This window comes from Prionailurus bengalensis, chromosome E1, assembly GCF_016509475.1.
Source record: "Prionailurus bengalensis isolate Pbe53 chromosome E1, Fcat_Pben_1.1_paternal_pri, whole genome shotgun sequence".
Classification (NCBI taxonomy): Eukaryota; Metazoa; Chordata; class Mammalia; order Carnivora; family Felidae; genus Prionailurus; species Prionailurus bengalensis.
Window position 1 is genome coordinate 44216616 of NC_057347.1, and position 26828 is coordinate 44243443.

Here is a 26828-nt window from a genome sequence, read left to right on the forward strand (position 1 = left end):
ACGAATGGGCCTGCTGGAGGCTACCCAGCCGGCGGAATGGCAAAGAAGTGGCTTTGGACCTGAGATCCCCTGCCTATAGTTCTGCTTGTTTCCCCCACCACGTTCACTGTTACACAATAATAATGATCATTGATTTTACCGCGGCTGCCCTATGGTGTTGCTCAGGGACTGGGTGTTAATGTTATATGACAACCATACAGAAGGTAGGACTCGGTCGGAGGAGGGGCCTTCTGCAGTGTTCTGCACACGGCTACCTCATTAACCCAGTTGGAGATGCAAACCAGGCATGATCTGGCTTTACTTACAAGGGCAGGGCCTACTGGCTGAAGAGTCAGTGAAAGGGTATGGCCGGTGGTGAAAACATTCGAACTTTGTCCAAGCAGGTCCACTTGCTAGGGAGCAAACCTGTCTTTCTACCGTGCCCCACATGTCATCCGGCAGTAAGTCCTTGGAACATGTCTAGGGTCTGACCACACCGTTAACACCATTACTATCCCAATCCAAATCCCTGGCGTCTGTTGCCTGAATTATTGTAATAGCTTCCTAACTGGTTTCTTTTCATCTTGTTCCTCTTAGGTCTGCCTTCCTTTCAGTGGCCAGGAGGACCTTTTCTCTACCCACGTTTGCTCAAATTCCTCTAGTGGCTTTCCATCATATGGAGAATGAAAGCCATACTCCTTACCATGGTTGTAGCTTTCTAGCGTTTTGGTCCCTGACTGCTTCTCCAGCCACTTCTCTGCCTCTTTCCTCCTCCCTCTCTCTTCCTGCTACTTCTTTAACAGGCTGGAGTCCATCTCGCACTTGTGGATTCTTTCTGGAATGCTTGTCCCCTAGATCTTCTCATGACCCACTCATATCATTTTGAAATGTCAACTCAGAGAGGCCTTTCTTTTTTCTTTTTTCCCCCTTTTCTTAATTGTTTTTTTATTTGAGTACAGTTGACATACATGTTACATTAGTTTCAGGTGTGCAACGTAGTGATTCAACATCTCTGTACATTATGCTACATTCACGAGTGTAGCCGCCAATTGTCCCCATGTGACGCCATTGTAATACCATCGACTGTATTCCCTATTCCTATGACTTACTCATCCCAATGCTGGAAACCTCTATCTCCCAGTCCCCTTCACCCATTTTGCCCATCCACTTATTCCCTTTTCCCTCTGGCAAACATTGTTTGTTCTCTGTATTTATAGGTCTGATTCTGCTTTTTGTTCGTTCATTAATTTGTTTTCAAGATTCCACATATAAGTGAATCATACAGTATTTGTCTTTCTCAGTCTGACTTATTTCACTTAGCATAATACCCTCTGGGTCCATCCATGTTATCACCAATGGCAAGATCTCATCCTTTTTTATGGCTGTGCAATATTCGTGTGTGTGTGTGCGTGCGTGTGTGTATTACATCTTCTTTATCCACTTATCTATTGATGGACACTTAAGTTGCTTCCAAAGTTAGGTATTGTAGATAATGCTTCAGTAAACATAGGGGTGCATGTATCTTTTTGAATTAGTGTTTTTGTTTTCTTTGGGTAAATACCCAGTAGTGGAATTATTGGATCATATGATGTTTCTGTTCTTAATTTTGAGGAACCTCCCTACTGTTTTCCATAGTGGCTGCACCAACTTACATTCCTACCAACAGTGCATGTGGGTTCCTTTTTCTCCACATCCTCATCAACACGTGTTATTTCTTGTCTTTTTGATTTTAGCCATTCTGACAGGTGTGAGGTGATATCTTATTGTAGTTTTGATTTGCATTTCCTTGATAATGAGTGATGTTGAGCATCTTTTCATGTGTCTGTTGGCCATCTGTAGGTCTCTGGAAAAATGCCTATTCAGGTCCAGAGAAGCCTTTCTTGATCATGTTCTCTAGAAGAGACTTCTTCCCCTCATTGATGTTATTCTTTTATTCTCCTTTTTTTTTTTTTTTAAAAAAGCATTTGCCACTGGTTGAAATTGTCCATTTTTGTTGTAAGTTTTTGTTTTTGTTTTTGCACTAAAATTTGAGCTCCACAAGACTAGGGGGCTTGTTTCATTCCACAATATGTCTCCAGTGCCTAGGAGAGCGCCAGGCACAGGTAGGTGCTTCATGAATAGTTGTTGAGTAAATGAATGAATGAACACCAACACCACTGATGAATATTAGTATAAAAGTATAAAGCTGAAGTGGCCATGTTCCTATTATCTATAGATGGATTAACCATAGCAACATTTTCATTCCAGAATGGCTTTTTTTTCCCCCTCAATCACGTAAAGTATTTAAGGACAGTGTTTCTCAAAATCGTGTCATATATGCTATAGAAATGCAAAACCTTTTTGTATTATCTTCTTAGGGGTGCTACAACTGTGGGGCTTAATGCAATGAACTTTATTCTATTCTCCCTGGAGGCTAGAAAACTGGAGGCAAGGTATCAGCAGGGCTGATACCTTTCTCAGAGACTCTGGATAGAATCCTTCCCTGCTGCTTCCTGTCTCCTGGTGGCTGGTACTCTGGCATTCCTTCCCTTCCAGTTGGATCACTCCGATCTCTGCCTCTGTCATCACATGGCATTTACTCTGTATGTTTGTCTTCACATGGTGTCTTCCCCCTGCAAGGACATCAGTCAGGCTGGGTTAGGCCTCCCCTGAGGACCTTATCTTGATTATGTCTGCAAAGATCTTGTTTCCAAATAAGGTCACAGTGGTAGGCACTGGGGGTTAGGACGTCAGCATATTTTTCTGGGGGCACAGAATTCAACCCATAACACATTTTAATATTGGTAGAGGCAAATTATACACAAATTCCTTCTGATGTCACATGCCATATTTAACGAACTGTGATGCACTTTTTTAAATCTCTGAAATTATGGTACATCCTACATCCATAGTCTTAGATATGGTGAAACGTGAAAATTTGGATTTCCTGCCATTTTGGGTGATGCTTCCTGGAGCTTTATGCTCAGAGGTGCGTGTTACCTTGAACTTCACTTTTCCTTTCCCCTTCCCCTTCCTTAGATTACTGAGCTGCTGCTACATGTAATGAAGGAACAAAAATAAAATAAACTTTCTTAGCAGATTGCTCTAAGAAAGCTCTGGAGAAACTTGTGGATCCATATGGCAGTTAGCATGAGATGTTTTGTTCTTGGATGACTCACTCAGCCAGGTGACTGCAATGGAAGATCAGGCCCCGCCAAGTCAGCCGGTGTCCCCGTGGACCTAATTGGGAAGTGACTAGTCAAAGGTCAGTGGCAGGGCTGGAGAGCCAGGCCAGACCTCCTTTCTGGCAGATAGTAAGACAGTCCGTAGTGTACGCAGTGTGGATCACCCTCCCTTCCCACTAAACACCTCTCCTTTTGACTTAGCCCTTTCCTGAAGCACCCTGGCTTCACTAGGGTGGCCCATTCCTGCATTCTGGCATCCTGGCTCATTGGACAGTGTGTCCTCAAAATAGCTCTCTTTGACGCATTATGACTTCCACTTGTTCCAACTCCCTTCCTGGTTCCTCTTTTTTCCCCCATTTTCCCCATCCTTTGTCTCTCTTCTGGTTTTGTGAATTGGGCTGACGTGCCAAACCACAGCCTTTCCTTCCACTGCTTTTCAGGCAAACTTCTTGGCGGTCTTGTCTATATTTTCTTTCTTTCTTTTTTAATGTTTATTTATTTACTTAGAGAGAGAGAGAGATTGAATCCCAAGCAGGCTCCAAGCCACCAGCACAGAGCATGACGTGGGGCTCCATCTCACGAACGGTGAGATCATGACCTGAGCTGAAATCAAGAGTTGGATGCTTCACTGGCTGAGCCACCCCGGCGCCCCTCTCTCTGTTTTCTACTTGGCCCTCTCCTCTTGGCCATCCCTCCTGGACTGGATTTTCGAACACTAATATTCCTGACTCCATTTAGAAGTTAGATCTGACAACTGATCGTTTTACTGTAGTCTGATGCTTTCTGGCTCTGTGCTCCCACCACCCCCCTGTTCAGGGCATGCTCAGCAGTGTGTCTAGTGTCGTGTAGAAGAGTGGCTTCAGGGAAAAAGTAAGAAGAAAGTAAAACATTCACCTGCCTCAAACAGCTTGGGACTCAGGATGAAAACAGCAAGGACAAAAACGACAGCCACTGTAGCAGCAGCAGCAGCCTTTAGGGAGTGCTTCCTGTGTGCCGGCCCTTTGTGCTCAGAGTTTGACAGGGACTTGTTTCATTTAATCCTTACAGCCACCCCATGAGGACCAGGGCCCTGTTTGCTTGCTCTGGCTATACCATCAGAGGAAATGGGTGGTGGGGTTGCTGATTGTTTTCAGCGACAAAGTTCCGATGAAGATTGCCACTTCTCTGGCAGGGCTGAGTCTGGGCCTTGAGGCTGAGCAAGAACACAGGCCTTATGAATGGCTGGAAACAGAGGCCCAGACTCCTTCCACATGTTCAGGAGGGAGGGGTGGTCTCAGAGCTGAAGCTCATTGAATCAGCGTGGCCCAGGCGCAGAGACTTCTGATGAGTCAGTCACTTTTAGCCACTGCGATCCGGGGAACCTGCCTTTGGTGGTAGGTCTTGGTGGGGGGTATTGTGGGGGGAATCACTGGTTCTCATGAAATCAACCTATGATTCACTAAGAGAGGAAAGGGGAACGGGCTCTCATGACTCCCCGGGCATGACTTCCTAAAGAACAGATCCCAGCGGCTTGTCTCATCCTCTGGGGTCATGGGCTGCCCATTCACCGGGAGGGGGCCTGCTGTTATTTATTTCCCATCTGGCAAGGCTTTCTATTGTGGCTACGAGTTGAGTCGAGGGCTCCTAGGCAAATACATGCTAATTTGAGAGTGAATGGGTGGAAAAATGGATAGCCTGGGGAGAGTTTTCAAAAATAATTGGAGGTGCCCACACCTCCCATGGTCCTCTTCTCTAGTCTCACTCTTCCCGAGGTCTCCCCCTGCCTCTTCCCCCAACCCCAGTGAAAATCGATGGCATTTATGTCTGGAGTTACCCCCCTGATCGATGATTCCCATGGAAACTTTGAGAAGGGAGACAGAGACTGAAAACCTTTTGAGCTATGCTTCCAGTAAGGCAGTAAAGGTTGGGGGGCGGGGTGTGTGTGCTCACATCTGGCCAGGGAAAGAGCCACCGTGAGCTGAGACATGGCCAGGCAGTCCTCGCAAGGGGAGGCCTCCTGGTTGCCTCGTGGATTCTGAACTGTGAGGTCTTCTGAGGCCAGCAGCTCCTGGCTACCTTCCTTCCATTATAGACAATGCATGGCTGGGGGCTGCCCCAACTCAGAGGTGGCCTTGGTAGCTCAGGGCCAAGCCGGGAGCCACTGCTGTGATTCCCACGACACGGTCCTCGCGCTCACTCAGTGAGAGTGTCAGTCAAGTCAGAGCCTGGGGCCCAGAGGTTCCTCATGGGCTGGTAGCGGCACCCCACTTGGGGAACTGTGGATTTGGGAAAAGCCTTTGAAAGTTAGACTCGAGCTCTGAGGAAGTCTGGGGCTTCCAGGATTCCACATGTGATGCTGGTGTTTTTAGGAGAACAGTGGAAGTTTAAATTGTCACAGGCACTGTTTCAATGCATTTGCATGTTTTATAATGGAACTCAATGCATAATTTGGAGATGTGAGCTCGGTTGCTTAAAAACACAAAATATAACTGATCCAGGCCAGTGCCTTTCAATTTGCTCCACTGTATATCTATGGAGCATCTCCTGTGAGCAAGGATCGGGGCTGGACGGGGCTGGTTGGGGCTGGACGGGGCAAGCCTCAAGAGGCTTATTAAAATCTATTGGGTGGCAGTGTTGTCAAGATAGATAGATGAACAATTGTAACGTTAGGAGTTACGAGTGAAGAAACAGGCTAAGAGGAGATGCATACTCTCCCAAGGCCATGTTAGCAGTGGTGACTCAAGGAGGACCGCAGTCTACTGATTGCACGCTTCCCTCTTCTGTTAGCTCCCTCCGCCCCCTGGTGAGGCCCTGAGATGGATATCGGTAAAACGTGATTTTTTAAAGAGGTAAAAGTACGTTACCATACAAGTGTAACACGAACATGTGTCAAAGATTTTATTCAGCTTAATTAATGAGGGAGTCAGGTTAATTCAAAAGAAAATTCAGGGAAGGGAGGGGCGCCTGGCTGGCTCAGGCCATAGGACATGCGACTCTTGATCTCAGGGTTGAGAAGTTCAAACCCCATGTTGGGTGGAGAGATTAATTAAAAATAGTTTAAAACAATCTTTAGAAAATTCAGGGAAGGGAGATTTATAGTTGGTAGTTGAAAGGAACGCTGAAATCAATTACCTAATATTTTCAAAATTGGTTAAAGGCAATAAAACCAGACAGAAATCATTTGCATTGCTGTTGGATAAGAATCATATCCACTGTTATTATCAAGAATCATTTCTTTTTGTTTGTTTATTTTTATTTATTTTGGGAAAGATACAGAGAGCAAGCAGGGGAGGGGCAGAAAGAGAAGGAGACAGAATCCCAAGCAGGCTCCATGCTGTCAGCGCAGTGCTTCGTGCGGGGCTTGAACTCACAAACCATGAGATCATGACCTGAGCTGAAATCAAGAGTCAGACACTTAACCGACTGAGCTACCCGGGCACCCCAAGAATCATTTCTATTGTTACTGTTTTTCTACAAGTTAACCTCTACTTTTATAGAGTTCTAAAATGTCCTAATCAATAGAAGCCAAACAAAGGTATGCACTCCTAGAAAATCAGATAATCCCTAAGTATGGTGGGTCTACTTGTCAACACTGGATACAACAGATAACAATGGATAATTTTTCTTGACAATATTCTGTGTGTGTGTGTGTGTGTGTGTGTGTGTGTATGTGTGTGTATACACACATTTTCTGGGTATGTTTTGTCTAGGTGTTGGAAGGGAGTTCAGACATGTTATAATAAAATAGACTTGAGACATTCAGCTTGATAGGAAGTTTTGGGGGCACTGAGAAAACGATCTTTTTTTGATCAGGCTGATTTCCCTAAAAGATTTGCTGGTCTTACCAGCCAGGAGCAAAGGGACTACTTTAGGAAATTGGATGAAGGACCTGGGTCATGGAGAGGAATGTATCTTCCTCAGTATGTTCCTTACACTGGAAAAAGCCTTCCTGGGGACCACTGCGGAAGGGAGGAGGTTTACCTGGCTGAGCCCAGAAAGGCTGAACTAGGGAAACAGGGAGGATGAGAGCTTCCGCCCAAGCCAATGCCTGGGGTTTGCTTCCTGGCTAGGCTTCTCTGGATTATTTCGGTCTCTGTGCTGGTCTCTGCTCTTCCCCCTCCCACCCCACACCCCAGGCTTTTCTCTGTCCCGTGACAATGTGAAAACTGTTCACATTCAAATGGCATTTTGTCACATGCCGAGTGCTTCTCCTTCACCTCCCTGAATTCTTTGCACAAATCCTGTGAGGTGGGTGTTACCATTTCATAAAGGTTAACTGAGCAGCTCAGTTAGTCCTGGTACAGCTAGTAAAAGGAGCATTCAGAATTCAAATACAGGGGTGCCTGGGTTGCTCAGTTGGTTAAGTGTCTGACTCTTGATTTCGGCTCAGGTCATGATCTCGTGGTTCATGGGTTCAAGCCCCACATCGGGCTCTGCTCTGACAGCTCTGACATCGGGCTCTCCCTGCTTGGGATTCTCTCTCCCTTTCTCTTTGCCCCTCCCCTGCTGTCTGTCTCTCTCTCTCTTTCAAGATAAATACATTAAAACTTTTTTTATATGTTTGTTTGTTTGTTTATTTATTTATTTATTTATTTATTTATTTATTTATTTTGAAGGAGAGTGAGAGAGACAGAGCACAAGCGCGGGAGGGGTGGAGAGAGAGGGAGACACAGAATCCAAAGCAGGCTCCAGGCTCTGAGCTGTCAGCACAGAGCCTGATGCAGGGCTCGAACCCACGGAGTGGGAGATCACGACCTGAGCTGAAGTCAGATGCTCAGCCGACTGAGCCACCCAGGTGCCCCTGAATATGAAAACTTAAAAATTAAAAAATAATTCAAATACAGGCCTTCCAACTCCAATTCCTGCTCTTCCAGCTTATCTCACTTAGCCTTTTCTGACATTTGTGGCATTCTCCCTGGACCATTCTACACCCTGACACCTTGATATATGTATTGGGAGTCTTGAGAGGGCTTCAGAAGATTTGCTTTGTCCTGGAAGGCCAGTGGAACACTGCCTGGCAGTGACCCCCACCATTGCCCCCCACCATATTTAGGCTGTGTGTTAATGTTAGTGCATCAGGGCCTGGGATCCCCACGTAGTGGCTGTGAATCCGTCACACGAATAATTGGAGAGAGGGTACACTGCATTGCTCTGGGCCTCAGATTTTCCTGTGCACAATGTGGGTGTCAAACCAGTTGTTAATGAAGCCTTTCCATCTGTTATGATCTGACACTGTGGGTCCATCTTGCTCCAAAGCTTGTCATCACTGGGGCCTCATCAGTGAGGGTGGCGATGAGTTTCTCCTGACCTTTCTCGTTCTCTTTCCTCCTTACCAAACAGCTTGTGTTTGGTGAATGTCTATGGTATGGTCAGACCTGCTGTGTGCATCTGAGAGCGATACATCTGAGCATGTGGGGAAGTTGGGAAGGATGGGGCAGGCCAGTTACCCTGTCAGGCCAAGTCGGTTGCTAACGCCTTTGTCTCCTTTGCAGTGTCCAACATCTGTACCACACGAGGCATCCACTCCTGCCAGGAGTGTCTGGCTGTGAGTCCTGCGTGTGCCTGGTGCTCAGATGAGGTAAGGAGAGGACATCTGACCTTCCTTCTTAACCCAGGCTTCGCTGCTTTTGTGCAGGAATGGACCCATAGGGTTATCTCCTCCCTGCTAAGCACACAAGCCCCGTGTCCCTTCTGAGCAGAACTAGAAGGAAGCCTTCAAATTGGTAGATGTCAACGTGAGCTGTCATGGGGTTGTTGCCGGGAACGCCGTCCAGACTCTGCGGTGTGGCCCCCAGCACGAGCCAATGTGGTCAGGCTCCTGGCGTCACTGTAGCCATTGTCTCCCTTTGCCACACTTTGATTGCTTTTTTGTTGGGGTGGAACACCCCGGGAAAGCAGGGTATCAAAAAAGAGGCAGCAGAGGGTTATTGGTATAGAGGGGATGCTGGCATACAAACATCCTAGAGTTTTTAAAAGACCGGTAAAAGAAGAATCTTACACTTAACGTGACAGCGGTGGGGGACGTTCAGTCAGAAGAATTTTTCTCTTCCCTTTTCCTCTGTGATGTCTGGACCCCCGCAGCTTTACCTGCTCCTCTCTCTCTTATTTTCCTCCTTCCTTCCCTCGCTTAGGTGTCAATGAGGGAAGGCGCTGGGCCCATTTGGTGAGGATACAAGGGTGACAGGAAAGGGTTAGCTGTGTCTAGGCAGAGGGTTTGTTGTGTCTGGGGCCCTAGGGAATGAGTGTGTCTGAGGGAATGGCTATGTTTGTGGCTGGGACGGGAATTTGGAGCTGGTGAGAGCTGGGGGGTGAGTGTGGCTGGAGGGACTCCAGTGATTACAGACCGAGACTGAGTCATTGGCCTGGCCCCCGGCAGGTGTTTACCTGAACTCCTGGCCTGGCTGCTTCCCCACTACCTGAGGCGCCCTCTCTGTCACCACAGCACCTCTCTGCCCTCTGCAGTTTTCTGACTGCTCTAACCCAGCCTCCTCGTCCCTTTGCTTCTCTTCCTGATCTGCTGAGTTTCCTAAAAAGGCAACCTCCCTGGCAGGCTGGTGGGGGTGTGGGGAGAGAGAGTGGGAGCTGGGAGGCTGTGTTTATCCTTAGACAGGACGCCTGCCAGAGCTGCGGGGGCCAGCCCAACACACTACTTTGCCTCTGTACAGTTCAGCACAGGAACTGCTTCCAGAGGCAGCTGCCCAACATCTGGGCCACATTGACTTCATTTAGCAAACGAAACATTCCCTGGGGCTGGGAGGGAGAGGTGGGGAGGGGGCGGGTGAATCCATCCCCCCTCCCCCCACCCCCATAGGTTCTCCACCCCTCTGGGCTGAGCTGGCTGCTCCAGTGTGATGGGGCCTCCTCCCTTGTCCTTTGCCATATCCTCCTTCCCTTGGTTGCCATCATAGTATCACTCACCCGCTCTTGTAAGGAAGTTGGAATTCTACAACTGCATCCCAGAAGAAGGGAGAGCTGGATGGGGCGGATGCCTCCTTCTTGGATTGGATGGCCTGAAGCTGGCTGGAGCAGATGGGTAGCCAGGGGAGAAGCCCTAGTGTGGCTCAAAGGATGCTCCCATCCCCTTTCCCTCCTTTTCAACCCAAAGTGAGAGAAAATGAAGGCAACTGTGGCCAAGAGGCATCTGGGGAAAAAGAAAACATATTCTTGGAGTGTCCGTCACCCCTTTTGCTCTGCATAAGGACATGCCCTGTAGCTGAGGTATGTTGAGGCCGAACCGGACAAAGCCCGTAGGTCACGTGACCAGATTTTGGAAATGCAAGTGCAGAATATTTATGGATGACCGTGGTGAACTTTGTCTCCTGGGGCAGACCAGGGGAGGATGGGGGGAGCGGGAAGGTGAGGGTAGGATCAAAGCGTAAGGTAGGACCTGCCTAGGAATGGTGGTGGTGGTGGGGGGGGGATGGGGTGAGTCAGAGAGGAAATGAGTGTATCAAGGACCAAAGAAAACTAATGAGTGGAAGTAGAAGGTCCAATAAGATATTCTCTGGGAGAATGGAATATAAACAGGAAAGTGGGGGAGGCCAAGGGGTTAGAGAATGACTACAACTATCTCTGAGAAAGGGGGAGGAGGGGAGGAGAGATAGCGGAGGAGCCCAGTATGAGGCAAAGTGTGTCAGCCAGGGAGGAGTGGGGGGTGGGAATCCCAGCCTGTAACCTGAGCAAGACTGCTGGTGGTGGTTGTTGGTTTTTTTTTTTTTTTTTTTTTTTTTTTGCCCGAGGGCTTCCCCTACACAGGCCAAATTTAACTGCTGAAAGTGTCTTGGCTGTCGGCTTAAAAACCCAGAAGTGAACCATCTGGGCCATTTTGTATGTGACTTGTTGAATAATTGACCCTAGAGGGCCCTCTGCCTCTGCCTCCCTCACCTTAGCCATTGCAGGCAGGGTTGGCAGTGCCTGGAAAAACAACTGGTTGGGCTCAGCTTTCCCTTGGTCCTAGAGGACAGCAGCTCTGGGTGTGTATCGCAAGTGTTTGGCCGGGTAATAGGAAAACATAGCCAAAGTGGATGAGTGCAGTTTTGGGTCCATCTGCAGAGGGTGTGTTCCTGGAGGATTGGATACTGATACGGGTGGGGGCGGTGTACTGTCTCTGGGATGTGAATGTAACAAAGAGGCCAAGCTCCCCCAGAGATTCAACTCATGGTCTCGGCCTCCGTGGCGCCATGTTGGAATCTAGAACCTTCCAAACTTGCCTCCTTGTAAGAACCACCTGGGGTGCTTTTTAAATATAAAGGTTCCCCGGATGGATCCTGGACCTTTTGCACCAGCATGGGTTCTTATAGTAGCAAGTTTGGCAAATACTCCTGATCAAAGGGGCTGATCACTGGGGTCATGGTCGGTGGAGGTGGATGGAGTTAAGGCAGCCAGCTAAAATTCGAGACACCCAGTAAAATTAGAATTAAATAACAAATAATTTTTAATGTACGTATGTCCCAAATGTTTGCTATATTTGGCAACTCTAAGTAGAGGGGAGGTACGAGAAATTCTTCTGTAGTCCTGAGTTTGCATCAGAAGGTGGACCAGCTGACACTCAGCCTGACAACCGAGGATGAAAGAAGAGGAATGGGTTTGGGTTTAGCTAAGTAGAAGACTCCAGTAGAGGTGACTTATTTTCTTCTCTGCATCTGTCGGGGAAAGGTTTGAGGCTACTATTGAATTCTTTTTCAGTCGCATTATAATTTTGTTCTCACTTCTCTGCTGCTTTTTCTTTCTATTTTTCTTTTAATCTGGAGGGTAAATGTTCATCTTGAGAGTTTTGCTAAATGTGTTATCGTAAAAATAAAGGTATAATATTGAAAGTGTTCCCCTTCCCATAAACAATGGGGTATGGATACCAATAACCATAAGCTAAAGTGCTTTTCTTTTCCTCTCCTTCTTTCTGTCCCTTCCACACTTTTGTCACTGTATGGCCAAGCGATTTCTTGTCCTCACTGGATGTCAATCAAGAAAACAATGTTAATTTATTTGGGTTGGAGGCATTTGGTAGAAAAGAGTCACCCTCTTTTTTTTTTTTTTAACTTTATTTGAGAGAGAGAAAGAGAGCGAGAGAGACAGTGTGCGTAGGGGAGGGGTAGGGAGCGAGAAAATCCCAAGCAAGCTCCGCTCTGCCAACGCAGAGCCTGATGTGGGGCTTGAACTCATGAAACTGTGAGATCATGATCTGAGCCAAAGCCAAGGGTTGGATGCCTAGCCAACTGAGCCGCCCAGGTGCCCCCCAAACAGTCACCTTCTATTTGCATTTATTGGTTTATATCATATCAAAAGAATTTGAGTATATTTGACTTCTATTGAGATTTTTCATATTTTGAAAGCATTTCATGTTCACAGTCTTATGTTATCCCCTGACCAAGCCTGTGAGAGAGGTAGGATGATGAGAGGTATTCATGCTGTACTTTTCCCAGTTTCCAAATCAGGATGAATGAAGAATAGGACTAATAGCATGCATCAGTCTCCCAGGAGAGGGAGGGAATTCAGCTCACACGGCATGTGGGCTGGAACCTCCCACCCCTGTGCTCAGGATCTTCCCCTGGGTCTTGATTATTTCTGCCCTTTTTGTGTCACATCCGGTTTCACCAGGAACTGGAACTTTAACCTTCGTCCTCCCTCCTTTCAGTTTTTTTCTCTGAGTAACCTAGAGACATTCCTTCTACCTTCCTAATCTGGGTTATTAAGAAAGGGAATGTTGCCCAAGTGTGTTGAGGTCACCACCTTGGTATCCTCCCGGGACAGGAGACTCTGGGAGAGCGTGGCTGAAGGGCCCGCCTGTTATGTTCCTGACCTCTGATGTCAGTGACCGCAGAAGGAGGGAGGGAGACAGTTTTTGTTTGTCAGTGTTTGTATTTCTAAGGAAATTCATAACAAACCATAAGGACCATCAGCAGGGCTTAGTACTTCAAACCTTCTCGTAATAAGCACTGTCATATTGGGAAATGGGCAGTCAAGAAACCCCGCCTTCAAGGGTGCAGCTTAAAGACCCACGAAGGCCTTGCTGCTCTCCTTCAGTTCCCTGGTCTCCCCTTTGCTCTCTCCTTTGGCAAATGTCTTAGTACTGGAAAGGGTCAGCTCCTCCGTGCATCTTGGTCTCTCCAGTCATTGCCTTTTTTGGAAGGTTTTCTCCCTGGGGCTTTGTGGGTAGCTGGGCTCAGAGATAAGGTAGGGAGCACTGTGAGCAGGAGGATGTTTCCTGGGGGAGAGGGGTTGGGAGAGATGTGCAGGGGCAGCCAGAGAAGATTGGGCACAAAAACTCCAAGTGCCCATAAGTTCATTCCGCCATCTGTCCTTGGCCAGGGCTGGGAGCGGAGAGGAGATTTTCATCTATCCCAGAGATTTGGAGGATCTGTGATGTCCCCGTTGGAATCTTTTGGGCCAAGAAGGTTAAGTCCTTTGCACTGTTTCCCACTGCTGATGTCATTTAATCACCTCATACTCATGAAGCTGAGAGGGAAAGAAGGAAGCTGCCAACTTCCAGAAGCTTTTTCCACTTTTTGCCTGGGCCAGGATGGTCCTCATTCCATTTCTCTTAGTCTATTCAGGCAGCTATAACAAAAATACCATAGGGGGGCCTGGGTGGCTCAGTCGGTTAAGCGTCCCTTGGTTTTGGCTCAGGTCATGATCTCACGGTTTGTGAGATCGAGCCCTGCATCAGGGCTCTCTCTCTCTCTCTGCTCCTCCCCCCACCCCCATGCTAACTCTTTCTTTCTCTCTCAAAATAAATAAATAAACTTAAAATACCACAGGCTGGATGGCTTGAGAACAAACATTTATTTCCCATAATTCTGGAGGCTGAGAAGTCCAAGATCAAGGTACCAGCAAAATTTTGTGTCATAGTGGCTGTCTTTTTGCTATGATATGGCAGAAGGGGCCAGGGAGCTCTCTGGGACCCTTTTTCTTAAAAAAACAAAAATTTTTTAATGTTTTATTTATTTTTGAGAGAGAGAGAGAGAGTGTGGGGCACAGAGAGAGGGAGACACAGAATCCGAAGCAGGCTCTAGGCTCTGAGCTGTCAGCACAGAGCCCGACACGGGGCTCGAACTCACGAACTGTGAGATCATGACCTGAGCCGAAGTCAGATGCTTAACTGACAGAGCCACCCAGGTGCCCCATGGGGCCTTTTTTTAAGGGCACTACTCCCATCATGAGGGCTCCACCTCAAGACCTAATCACCTCTCAAGGCCCAACCTCCTAATACCTTGGGGTTTAGGGTTTAACCTGTGAGTTCTGGGGGGGGGATACAGGCATTCAGTCTATAGCATTATTGGTTTCATGTTTCCCTCCACATGGGGAAGACTTTCAGTCTATCAGGCAAGGGCTGGGCATGAGAGGGAGAGAGACTTCAAGCATCAGGAGGAGTTTTAGGCTACAGAGTCCTGATTTTTTGAGTATGGATGGTTCCTTGTGGCCACATCCCTCCCTTGGCAATATGGCTACTAGTCACCTGCAGGGGCTAAGGAGGCAGAACATTATCTATCCTTCCTACACCAGCCACATCCCCATCCTGCATTCTGTTCCCTACCCGGGGAATTCTCAGGTGTGACTCTTCCCAGGACCGTCGCTTCCACACTCCTGTTTCTCTGCCTTGTTCCTCACTCTATACAGAATTTAATACAAACTATCACTTTAAGAGGATAATTACAGTCAGATAATCTAGTTAGACCTCTCTTCTGCCATTCTTAGCTCTGTAACTTTGGGCAAGTTACTTAACTTCTCCAAGCCTTAGATGTCTTTCCTGCAAGATCGGGTTCCTCATTTGTGAAGCCTCCGGGCCTCAGGTTTTTCATTTAGAAAATAACAACAGTTCCGGCACGAGGGAACTGTAACCAGAGCTGTGTCCACATAAAGTGCGTGTCGCTGTGCGGGATATGCAGTGAGTTCTCAGTAAATGTTAACACCAGTTTTTCTGGGATATTGGTGCGGGCTGTTCAGCTGACTTCTGGAAATGGTTGTGAGAGGGAGTGGGTAGGGATGGGGGTGAGGATTGAGGGCCTGAAGGCCTAAATATTGTGAAATAGGTTCAGGGAAGGGCTTTCCGGCTTTCCGGCCAGTTCTCCCAACCTGGCAAGGAGCCCTCCTGGATCTGTGCCCACACAGTGCTGGCTAAATGTGCTGGACGTCAGGGCAGGAAGGAACTGAAAACACCGTGTCACCTGACCCCCTCGTCCCACAGGTGAGGAAACTGAGGCTCAAAGGCGTGAAATGACTTATCTGGGGTCACGTGCTCATTAGTGGTAGACCTAGGATTGAGCCTGTTTCCTGATTTCTTTCCAGTGCAGCATGCCCCCCCCCCCCCCACTCAGTACTCCAGTGTAGACACACACAGAGCTTCCGAGAGCCGTGGGATATACGCCAGGGTTTTTGGAAGGGCGCTCAATGCCCTGTGTCCAGGGTAAGGGAGGAAGCTTAAAGTGATAGGGGAGGCTCTGGTCAGTGCCTGGCATCATGGGATTTGCCCCAGCTTGTGGAGTTTATTTATAACCGACTTATCCAGGAACTATTTATAGAGCGTCTCATAACAATAGCTACCTTTTATTGAGCACTTATCCTCAGGCAGGCACTATACTCTGTGTTTCATGTGCATTGTCTTATTTAGTCCTGCATAACATCCCTGTGTGGGGGGCTATTATTATCTTCACATGACGGCTGAGGAATCGAGGCATGGAGAGCTTCCATGACTTGCCCTAGGAGCCAGCTAGTAAGAGGCAGTGCTGAAGAGTCTCTGCCAGTCTACTCCTGTGCTCTGTACTTTATTTAATACATTGATGGTTGAGATCCTCTACATTGATTTCTGGGACTCACGTGCGGGTTGCATTTCTGTTTGAAAACTGCTTGTCTAACAGGCATCCTACTGTACTGGCCCTCTTCCTAGCTACCAATCCACGACCAGGCGCTCGCCCAGCATTTCCGGTGCCTCAATTTCCCTCTTCTGTACAATGGGCTATCTTAAGAGGGACCACCCGAGTTCATTTATGCTGGTTTAGCTCCGGAGTGCTGGGTAAACTCTAGGCTGTTGGGAGTTGGCAAAGCCTGCAGGACGCAGAGAGCCACATGGCTCTGACCACAGGGCCTCACCTTGGGCTCTTGTCTTACAGGCCCTCCCTCTGGGCTCGCCACGCTGTAACCTGAAAGAGAATCTGCTGAAGGATAACTGTGCGTTGGAGTCCATCGAGTTCCCCGTCAGTGAGGCCCGCATCTTAGAGGCCAGGCCCCTCAGCGACAAGGGCTCTGGAGACAGCTCCCAGATTACTCAAGTCAGCCCCCAGAGGATTGCGCTCCGGCTCCGGCCAGGTAGGGATGGGGCTCTTTCTGGGGAGAGATCCCGGACAGATGGGCACAGGGTACAAGGTGGAGGCCTGAACCTTGGGGATGTAGCTCACGATGGAAATGAGGTGGGAAGAGAAGGATGTTGGGGGTGGTATGGGCAGGAGAACAGAAGAAAATGAAAGGTATTGGGACTTCAAATCAGAAAGATCTGAGTTTGAGTCTTGACTGCCCCATATATTAGCTATCTGACCTTGCGCAAGTTACTTAACTCTTCTAAGATAGTAGGAACTGGAAAAAATGTTTATTTCTTCTTTTCCCAATGCTTGTTTTACCTAACTTATAGCTTTGTGTTGAGGCTCCGATGAGATACAAAATGAGAAAGTAATCTGTAATTGTAAGCCCCCTTTCCAGGTAAGATTAGGGCAAAGGCATGGCGGCAGATAAAATAGGGGCAGGAGACTTTCGGGGGACAAGGATTAGGCTGAGACAGGCTTTTTGAAGCATTGATTTAGACTCTCCAATTACATCAAGAAGAATTTTACCAAGTACCCTCTTCATGCAAGGCATGTGTTAGGTGCTAGGGGGTTCGGAGGAGGGTGGGACATAGTTCGTGCCTTTTACAGAGTTGAAAGTGTTGTGACTGCCAAAACCTCTGTGACCCTTGGGACCTAGAGGGTTAGACAGTTGGGCATTTAGAAAGGGTGGAGAATTTTAGGTGGAAAAAAAAAAGAGGTTAAAATAAGAGGATTGGGGTGCCTGGGTGGCTCAGTTGGTTAAGGATCCCACTCTTGATTTTGGCACAGCTCATGATCTCACGGTTGTGGGATCAAGCCCCGTGTCTGGCTCAGCGTGAAACATGGAGCCTGCTTGGGTCTCTCTCTCGCTCGCTCGCTCGCTCTCTCTTTCTCTCTCCCTCTGCCCCTCCCCTGCTCATTCTCTAAATAAATAAATAAATAAATAAATAAATAAATAAATAAATAAAATAAAATAAAATAAAATAAAAGGATCAAGAATTGTAAGAGGAATAGAATTAGGGGGAGAAGAGAAAGGACCAGGGCTTTCCAGTCTGGTTTGATCAAGAAGTTACTCAATCCCAACTGTGTCCAATCCACTTATTAAGTCTTGGAGGGGGGAAAGGAGAAAAACAAACATCCTCTTGCCTTCCAGATGATTCGAAGATTTTCTCCGTCCGAGTCCGGCAGGTGGAGGATTACCCTGTGGACATCTACTACTTGATGGACCTGTCTTACTCCATGAAGGATGATCTGTGGAGCATCCAGAACCTGGGCACCAAGCTGGCCTCCCAGATGCGCAAGCTCACCAGTAACTTGCGGATTGGCTTTGGGGCTTTTGTGGACAAGCCTGTGTCACCATACATGTACATCTCCCCTCCAGAGGCCCTCAAAAACCCCTGCTATGAGTAAGTCCCTCTTCGAGAAGCCAGGGCAGCATCACTTGCCTTTGTCTCAGGCAGGTGCAAGTCCTGTTGCCTGTTTCTGGCTCTGGGGTAGATTCGTTGGCTGCCGTCTGGCCAAATCCTGTCTCTTTTCTACCTTGGTCTTCCTGTCTGGCAAGTGAGCTGGCCTGTTGATCTGGAGCATTGTGGCAGTAGAATCCAAGGCTGTTTGGAGTGTAGTAACTGCCAAAATCTTTGTGACTCTTGGGAAGAGGATTAGACAGATGGGCATTTAGAAAGGGTGGAGAATTAGGGCGCCTGGGTGGCTCAGTCGGTTGAGTGTCCGACTTTGGCTCAGGTCATGATCTCACAGTTCGTGGGTTCGAGCCCTGCGTTGGGCTCTGTGCTGACAGCTCAAGGCCTGAAGCCTGCTATGGATTCTGTGTCTCCCTCTCTCTCTGTCCCTCCCCGGCTTGCACTCTGTCTGTCTGTCTCTCTCTCTCAAAAATAAAACATTAAAAAATTTCAAAAAAAAAAAAAAAAAAAAAAAAGGGTGGAGAATTTCCAGAAAGAAAACTCATCAGCTTCTTGGTCTTGTTACAAAGAAGTAGGAGACAAGAGAAAACAAGAGGGAAAGGAGATAAAAAGTAGAGAGAAATTTATGGATGAATAAATAGAGGAATTATAATTTCGGAAGGATTGATTCCATTGTCTCCTCATCATCAAGGTTATGAGTACTACAGGTTAAAATGCAAGGGGGATTAAGTCCTGGAGGAATATAAAAAGAGTGGAAATGATATTTATTGAACTCTCTAATAGTCTGAAAATTGATATATGTGTTTCTGTTGACACTTTGGCTTATAACTGAATGGCTTATTTAATTGGTAAAGACTCTGAACATCCATGGAGTGTAATCATTTCAAAGGATGGTTACTGAGCCAGACAATGGATGAATTTACCTTTTCGTTTTCAGAGTTATACGAGGTACCCTTTTGACTTTCTGTCTGGGTTGTTAAGTTCCCCAGTAAAGATGTCAGCCATCAGTTAAACTGTTGGTTGGTTTAGTCTGGTGCAGATCTATCAATTTGTTGGTGGTTCACGGATATGAAGTTGTTGATGAGCTTTTGCTTTATTGTTGTGTCAGTGTTACCTTGGAGAGGTGTTAAGTCCAAGGTGGTGGTAACAACTGGAGCCTCACTCTGATATAAGCGCTTTCCATGAGTCAACTCGTGGAAGCCTCACAATAACTCTTAGGAGATATGACCTATCATTTTGACCCTCTCATTTTGACCTATCATATGACAGTCTCATGGCTAGTAAGTGGAGGAGCTGGGACTTGAACCCAGGCAGACTGGTTCCACAGCTCACTATCTTATCTTGGAGGCCAGCTGGAGGCAAAGCCACCATGATTACTTGGGTCATTAGAGGGGTTTGGAGTCTGAACAGTCTGGGTAGCGGCGGTTGTATGGAATCGGCCTGGGCCTTGTGCTACCCATGCTTGTCTCCCCCTTTCTCCCTCTTACTCCTCATGCAGCCTTTTCCAGTTAGGGTTTCTGCTTCAATTATCTCCCTCCCTCCACCAGTATGAAGAACACCTGCTTGCCTATGTTTGGCTACAAACATGTGCTGACACTAACTGACCAGGTGACCCGCTTCAATGAGGAAGTGAAGAAGCAGAGTGTGTCGAGGAACCGAGATGCCCCAGAGGGTGGCTTTGATGCCATCATGCAGGCTACAGTCTGTGATGTGAGTTTGGACGGCAGGGAGTGGCGGGTGTGGTTGGCGTAGATTAAAATGGGGAAGAAGGTGGTCCAACTGTGGGGGTTTCTGTGTGAAATAAGAGAGAGGAACAAAGAGTTTTGTATAGTATGAACAGTACATTTCTCCTGTTATGCAGCCTTTGTTTGGATTGTTCCCTGGCCACAGCAGACGTTTTTCTGAACCTCAGTGATCCCAGATGTTTTCTGGGAAGAGCATCTTCCCACCTTTTCTAGAAGGGTGTCAGAGTCAAGGCTGGATTAGCTTAACCTTAGCAAAGCGGGCAGGTGTTCAGTTGGGATTTCTCTAGCCCAGCCCAGCTTGTACTTGCTGGTGGCTTTCTAGATGGGCCATGTGATTATCACTGGAAAAGTTATATTTGGAGTTGAAGTAGGTGTCTTTCAGCTGCCTGAACTAATCAGCTGAGACTCTTTTCCTAAGAGACAGAAACCTTCAACTTGGAAAAGCTCTGGCTTGTGTTCTGAGGACTGGGACTGAGGCCCCTCTTCGAGACGACTTGTTCAGCCCTTCACGCATGGAAGTCCTTGAATCTTTGTTTTCTACCAATGATGTGGCTTAAGTTGCTTTCTTTCTTTTGCTTTTTTTTTTTTTTAACAGGAGAAGATTGGCTGGAGAAATGATGCCTCCCACTTGCTGGTGTTTACCACTGATGCCAAGACCCATATTGCGCTGGATGGAAGGCTGGCAGGCATTGTCCAGCCCAATGATGGGCAGTGCCACGTTGGCAGTGACAACCATTACTCTGCCTCCACTACCATGGTGAGATTCTTGGTACCACCTATGGTCCCAATTCACTCTGGCCAAGGCTGCCCTAACCCAGGCAGAGTCTTTGTGTGAATGTGGAAATGGCGGCACTTCCCCTGGGCAGGGGGCAAGGCTTGTTTCAGCCTGTCCTCCCGCTGCCCCCCATACCAACTGGACACCCTCACCCCCGGTACGGCCTGCACAGCCATTATAAGCGGTCCTGGCTGTGGCGTTGTCGCCACCACCTCCCCTGCCTCCAGCAGCAGAAGCAACAGCAGCGGCAGCAGCATGGCATCCAGAATGGACCCAAAGGACTTTTGCAGGTCCAGCTGGGAAGCGGGCCTTCCTGTCTACTGTGCACAGATTAGCCTCTTCTTGGAATACCGGGCTCACTTGTGATTATTGGAAGAAGACAGAGGAAAAAGAGACAAAGATCATCTGAAGAATGGCGATCTGTTCCTGTGAGGAAAGGTTAAAGGGACAAAAAGGAAGAAGGTGAAAGGATGATGTAGCTGATACAGAAGACGACTTCTTCTAAGTTGTTTTCTATGGCCTTAGTAGGTCAAGTAACAGGAGAGGAGTTAAGTGGCTGTAAGCCAGGAAGAAATGTAAGACCCTCAGAATACTGATACCTGGGCATCTGGGGGGAGGTGTGAACTCTATGTCTCTTAAAGACAGTATAGCCCCTCCTTGTCTAGGTGGCTTAACGGTACACCTGTGTAAAGGCGGGAGTTCCCCGCCCCCCCCCCCCACCCCCAAGCTGGATGATCTCATGAGTTCTCTGCAAGGTCTAGGATCCCAGGGACATGTTCGCAGTTCACCAGCATCCCCATTGTGGCTTGGGTTCTTTGGTGTCAGCCATGTCCAAGTGGGCAGGACCGGGCACTGGGTGAGTCAGTAATCATTGACACCTAATGTATGCAAGGCACCTTACCAGGGGCTGAGGAGGATAAAGGGACTACGTAAGGTCCTACCCTTTTTGGTTTAGTTGAGGAGACGTGCTACCAATAATACAAGATGCATGATTGATTAGTGTGCAGTGGGGTAGCACGCTCAATAAGGGCTTTAGGTATTCAAAGGGGGAAAGCTCATCATGAACTGGGATAGTCAAGGAAGGACTCCCAGAGAAGGTGGGACCTGAGCTGGGTCCTAAGGAAGGAGGAGGGTTACCAGAAAGAAGGCCAGTCCATGGCGGGGAGTGGGGGGCCAGCTCAGTGGTCAGTGGAAGAGGGAGAGAGGTGTATGCCGTGTGGACCAGAAGGCTGAGACCACGTTGGGGAGGATTACGCACGCCAGGCTGAGGCGTTTGTCAGTAGTTGCAAAACAAGAAGAAACTTCAAAATGGGGCTTGACACATGCTGGATGGAGAGCAGTGGGTAGGGAGACTCAGAGTTCTGCCTTGCAGCTCCCTCCTTCCTTCCCGCTCGTCACCCGCCCCTCTTTCCTCGGAGCCCCAACATTCCCTTGCGACGCCCCTCTCTGCACTTTGCTTTGTGTTGTATGTACCTGGCTTCGGCACTAGACTCTGAGCTCCTTGGCAGCAGAGACTGTAATATGTGTATCATTCAATGTTTGTTAAGCGAATTAGTGGGGGGGAAAAAACGAGGCCTGACAACTAACTGGTATGAATGCATCAAAGTCCAGTAGGAAGAAAGATGCTTGGTTTCCTTTCTTCCTTTCTTTCTTTCTATGCTTATTTATTTTATTAAAAAAATTTTTTTAATGTTTATTTATTTTTGAAGGAGAGAGAGACAGTGTGAGCGGGGGAGGAGCAGAGAGAGAGAGAGAGACAGAATCGGAAGCAGGCTCTAGGCTCTGAGCTGTCAGCACAGAGCCCGACGTGGGGCTCGAACTCACGGACCGTGAGATCGTGACCTGAGCCGAAGTCGGACGCTCAACCGACTGAGCCACCCAGGCACCCCTATGCTTATTTATTTTAAATGTTTTATTTATTTTTGAGAGAGAGAGAGCGCGTGCGTGCGCATGCATGTGTGGGGTAGGGGCAGAAAGATGGAGACAGAGGATCAGAAGTGGGCTCTGTGCAGACAGCAGCAAGCCTGATGAGGGCCTTGAACTCACAAACCATGAGATCATGACCCCATCAACCAACTGAGCCACCTGGGTTCTCTTTAATGTTTATTTATTTATTTTGAGAGAAAGAGAGAGCACACGCAGTGTGCAGGGAGGGGCAGAGAGGGAGGGAGGGAGCGAGAATCCCAAGTAGGCTCCACGCTGTCAGTGCAGAGCCTGATGCGGGGATCAGTCTCATGAACTGTGAGATCACGACCTAAGCCCAAATCAAGAGTCGGACACTCAACCAACTGAGCCAGCCAGGTGCCCTGAGATGCTTGGCTTTGACCAGCCTTTGCCTCTTCATCTGTCCCTGGAGTTCACAACTGGGTTTGTGTTGCCACTTAGTCCATTGGCTCACCTTGATCATGGCGTGAAAAGGTTTAAGCATCACCACCATCTGGGCCACAGCCCAAATCAGCCAAGTTCTAAGGTGTAGAATTCAGGTGAATTCTTAACTGACTTCCACATCCTCCCATATTACAGGATTATCCCTCTCTGGGGCTGATGACCGAGAAGCTATCCCAGAAAAACATCAATTTGATCTTTGCTGTAACGGAAAATGTAGTCAGTCTCTACCAGGTGACTGTGCCTTCAGGGATTTCGGGAGTGGGGTCTGTATTGGGTGGAGCTGTCTCTGGGAACCCAGGCACACTAGCGCGGGCCATGCTTCCCAACCAAGAAAGCCCCTCCTCCAGCCTATTCCCAGGGGCAAATGGTTCCTTTTTATGGTCTCTCTCCTCCAACCTTGAACCTCACGGGATGGGTGTGTTGGTGTTTGTGGTGCTGGAGGGGAGTAATTTATTGGGTGAGAGGGGTGTGAGAAGTTCTTTATAATTTTGCTCAGGGCTGCAAAACTGCTATATTTGTTCCTGGAAGTGACAAGTAAAATATCCCATCCTTCCCTCAATCTTCGTTTCAAGACCCTCATTCTGATTTGGGGAGGGCTTTTGAGATCACCCTCTTCATTTAGTCAGCCTTGCACATCTCTCTGTCTTACCTTCTAGAACTATAGCGAGCTCATCCCAGGGACGACAGTGGGGGTTCTGTCTGCCAATTCCAGCAACGTCCTTCAGCTCATTGTTGATGCTTATGGGGTAAGTGTCTCGCACTGGGGTTGGGTCTGCTAAGAATCCACCTCACTTGGCATTCCCCAGGAGGGAACGCAGACTTTGGAGTCCTGGATGTGAGTCCACTATGCAGCCTTCACTGCCTTCCTCTTATTCTTCTAGAGGCTGGCTGATGGCCAGCATTGGGAGGAATGCAGCCTTCTGAGAGGGAAATGGCTCAGAAAGAAATGCCAGGGAGTGTCAGGAGCAGTGGGTGGAAGAGCTTAGAGAAGGTGGAAAGGAAAGAGAGGTTGGGGATGGTGATGAAGAAGGACAGGGTGAGGGATAGGGCTCCAACAATAGAGAGAAGAGGGAGCTGAGCCAAGGGGAAGATGAGGTTGGTTAAAAATTAGGTAAAAAAAGCTACTATCCAAGGTGACCAGTGCTAGCCCTCCCTTTTTGCATGTCTCTGAGGCTTGCAGGAGGGTGTGGCTGGTTTAGATTTTACCCAGATTCAACTAGACAGCAGGGGGGACAGAGAGAGAGAGAGGAGCAGGCCTTGGGCAGGAAAGATTGTAAGAAATAGGCTCCTAAGGATGCTCTCCTCTGGCAGCTTCTAAGCAAACCCCAGCACCCAGCACTGCCGCGGTGAGTCCATGGCCACCTGATATTTTACTTGGGGTGGAATTGGTTCCTATCTACTTCCTCTCGGCTCATCTCCTTAACCTTCTTTTGCCCCCTTTCTGCTCAGAAAATCCGCTCTAAAGTAGAGCTGGAAGTGCGGGACCTCCCCGAGGAGCTGTCTCTATCCTTCAACGCCACCTGTCTCAACAACGAGGTCATCCCTGGCCTCAAGTCTTGTGTCGGACTCAAGATTGGAGACACGGTGAGGTGGGCTGGGCTGGGCAGGGGCTGAAGCTTCAGCTCTGACCCTGGCCTGTGCCCCTGAGCGTCTGTGGGCACCCCTTCCGTTCCTCCCCTGCACCTTCTTCCCGAAGGTCATTACAAGTTGGATATAATGGAGCTGCCAACCTTTTCCTCTGAGACTCCTGTTGTCTAAACTTCTCCGCTACACGGAGATTTTTAAAAAACTTGTGTTTAGCTTACCTCTGTTTGTTTATGCACAGTTGATTGCAAATGAAAATATTTCTGACCTTTGGCCCAGTCTCCAGCCTCCCCTACGGTAATACCTGTCTTTCCTCTACAATGTGAAATGGCAGTCACATCTACAGATAGTTGCTGAGCGCCAACTTTGTGCCAGGCATCATTCGCTGCTGGAGATTCAACAGCAAATGGAACAGGCAAAAATACCAAATACCCACTGTCATAGACTTCCAGAACGCAAATGTTCATTTTGCCCCTCAGGTCCCTCTGTGGCCTCTATGGCTTTCTTTCCTTACTGGTTCTCTTCTGCTTCTGCTGATGGGGGGAGGGGTTGGTGAAGAGGGAGGGAAGCAGAAAGGAGGATAGCTATATCTCTATCACCGGTATCATCTGTATCTCTATCATCTGTATCTCTATCATCCCTATATCTAGGTCCATCCATCTGTCCGTACACCTATCTATGTTCTAGAACATGTGCACATATCCTGTCTAAGAAATATTGGCCGGAAAGGTGTTTGACTACACAAGTGATGATGTACTATATGGAAATTAAACAGTAGATCCTGAGCCTTTGGTCACTGTGTGGCATTGTGTGGTGCCATATAGTGCTTTGTGTGTCTGGCTGACTGACCTTGTGTATAATCAGTCCAGCTCGCTTCGTTGCCAGAGAAGAATTTTTATAAGATCACAGGTTCTGTTCTGCTTGAGCTGGCTTATTTCACAGGTGGAATTAAAACACACACACACACACACACACACACACACACACACACACACATATCCAGGGGCACCTGGGTGGCTCAGTTGGTTGAGCATCCAACTTCAGCTCAGGTCATAATCTTGTAGTTCGTGAGTTCGAGCCCCACCTCAGGCTCACTGCTGTCAGTCTGTCAGCGCAGAGCCTGCTTCAGATCCTCTGTCCTTCTCTCTGCCCTTCCCCCACTTGCAGTCTCCCAAAAAATAAATATATATTTAAAAAAAAAAAACAACCTCTCTCCTGACTGTAAATTATGTCTGTGCACCCAACCAGATATAACTGGACAACTGTCCCCAGGCTTTTCTTTTTGCTTTGCAGACCTTGGTCATTTGGAGGCTGAGGAACTGCAGGTTGCTGGGGGATGAGACACCCAGTTTGGATATTCCCCGGGCAGGGCAGGGTGGGGCAGGGCAGGGCTTCTTTCCCTCCAGGGCTGGAGTGATAACAGAGTGCGCCTGTGTTTGAATGCGGTCTTCCTTTCCACCCAGGTGAGCTTCAGCATTGAGGCCAAGGTGCGAGGCTGCCCGCAGGAGAGGGAGAAGTCCTTCACCATCAAGCCTGTAGGCTTCAAAGACAGCCTCACCGTTCAGGTCACCTTCGACTGTGACTGTGCGTGCCAGGCCCATGCTGAGCCTTACAGCCGCCGCTGCAACAATGGCAACGGGACCTTTGAGTGTGGGGTGTGCCGCTGCGGGCCCGGGTGGCTGGGGTCCCAGTGCGAGTGCTCTGAAGAGGACTACCGCCCCTCGCAGCAGGAAGAGTGCAGCCCCCGGGAGGGCCAGCCTGCCTGCAGCCAGCGGGGCGAGTGCCTGTGTGGCCAGTGCGTCTGCCACAGCAGTGACTTTGGCAAGATCACGGGCAAGTACTGCGAGTGTGATGACTTCTCCTGCGTCCGCTATAAGGGGGAGATGTGCTCAGGTGAGTGAAACTGCACACCCTCCCGCCCCTGTACCCGCGCACGCTCGCTCACACATCCACGGCCTCTGGGAACATAGGCCCGGGCTTAGGTGGGCACAGGAAGGCCCAGCAGGCAGAGCCGAGTGGATGGTCCTTCCACTCCAACGGCAGAAGACAGGAAGGAGGTTCTCTGTAATTCCGCTCTGCTCCCCGCGTCCTTGCTCCTGGGGTACACAGCGGCAGTGAGCCTCTGCTCTCCTGGAGCATGGGAACGAGTGGGGGAGCTTGAAGGTGAAGACCGTTATTTTCTTTTCTTCCACCTGCCATTCTGCTAATACTTTAAATCACTGGCTCTTGATCATTTCAAGGATGCGGAACAACTCCCTTGTTAGGTTAAAAAAAAAAAATCTCTGGCTGCTGGCAATTAGATTTTTAGTAGTTACAGATTCGGAAACTGCACGGTATCAGAATACGTAGTAAAGTTGGTAGTAATTATTTTACATGAATTTGTCTTTTCATGACAAGACCTGGAAAATAGTAAAAAAGCAAGGCAATGGAGCACGTTTAACAGCCAATACACTCGGAACAATGAGTGGAAAATCATAAGCTCTTTTTACATGCTGGCACTATTTTGT

At 48.3% G+C, this 26828-nt stretch overlaps 1 protein-coding gene across 1 annotated transcript in view; it reads left to right on the top strand.

The window, feature by feature from the left end:
• ITGB3 (integrin subunit beta 3) overlaps positions 1-26828 on the top strand; it is a 55503-nt gene that overhangs the window by 9239 nt on the left and 19436 nt on the right. The window contains exons 2-10 of the mRNA XM_043584900.1: positions 8615-8700; positions 16226-16421; positions 17565-17817; positions 19377-19539; positions 20170-20331; positions 22873-22968; positions 23394-23483; positions 24187-24321; positions 25785-26214. Of these exons, the coding sequence (XP_043440835.1) occupies positions 8615-8700; positions 16226-16421; positions 17565-17817; positions 19377-19539; positions 20170-20331; positions 22873-22968; positions 23394-23483; positions 24187-24321; positions 25785-26214 (1611 nt within the window). The remainder of the gene's footprint in view (positions 1-8614; positions 8701-16225; positions 16422-17564; positions 17818-19376; positions 19540-20169; positions 20332-22872; positions 22969-23393; positions 23484-24186; positions 24322-25784; positions 26215-26828) is intronic.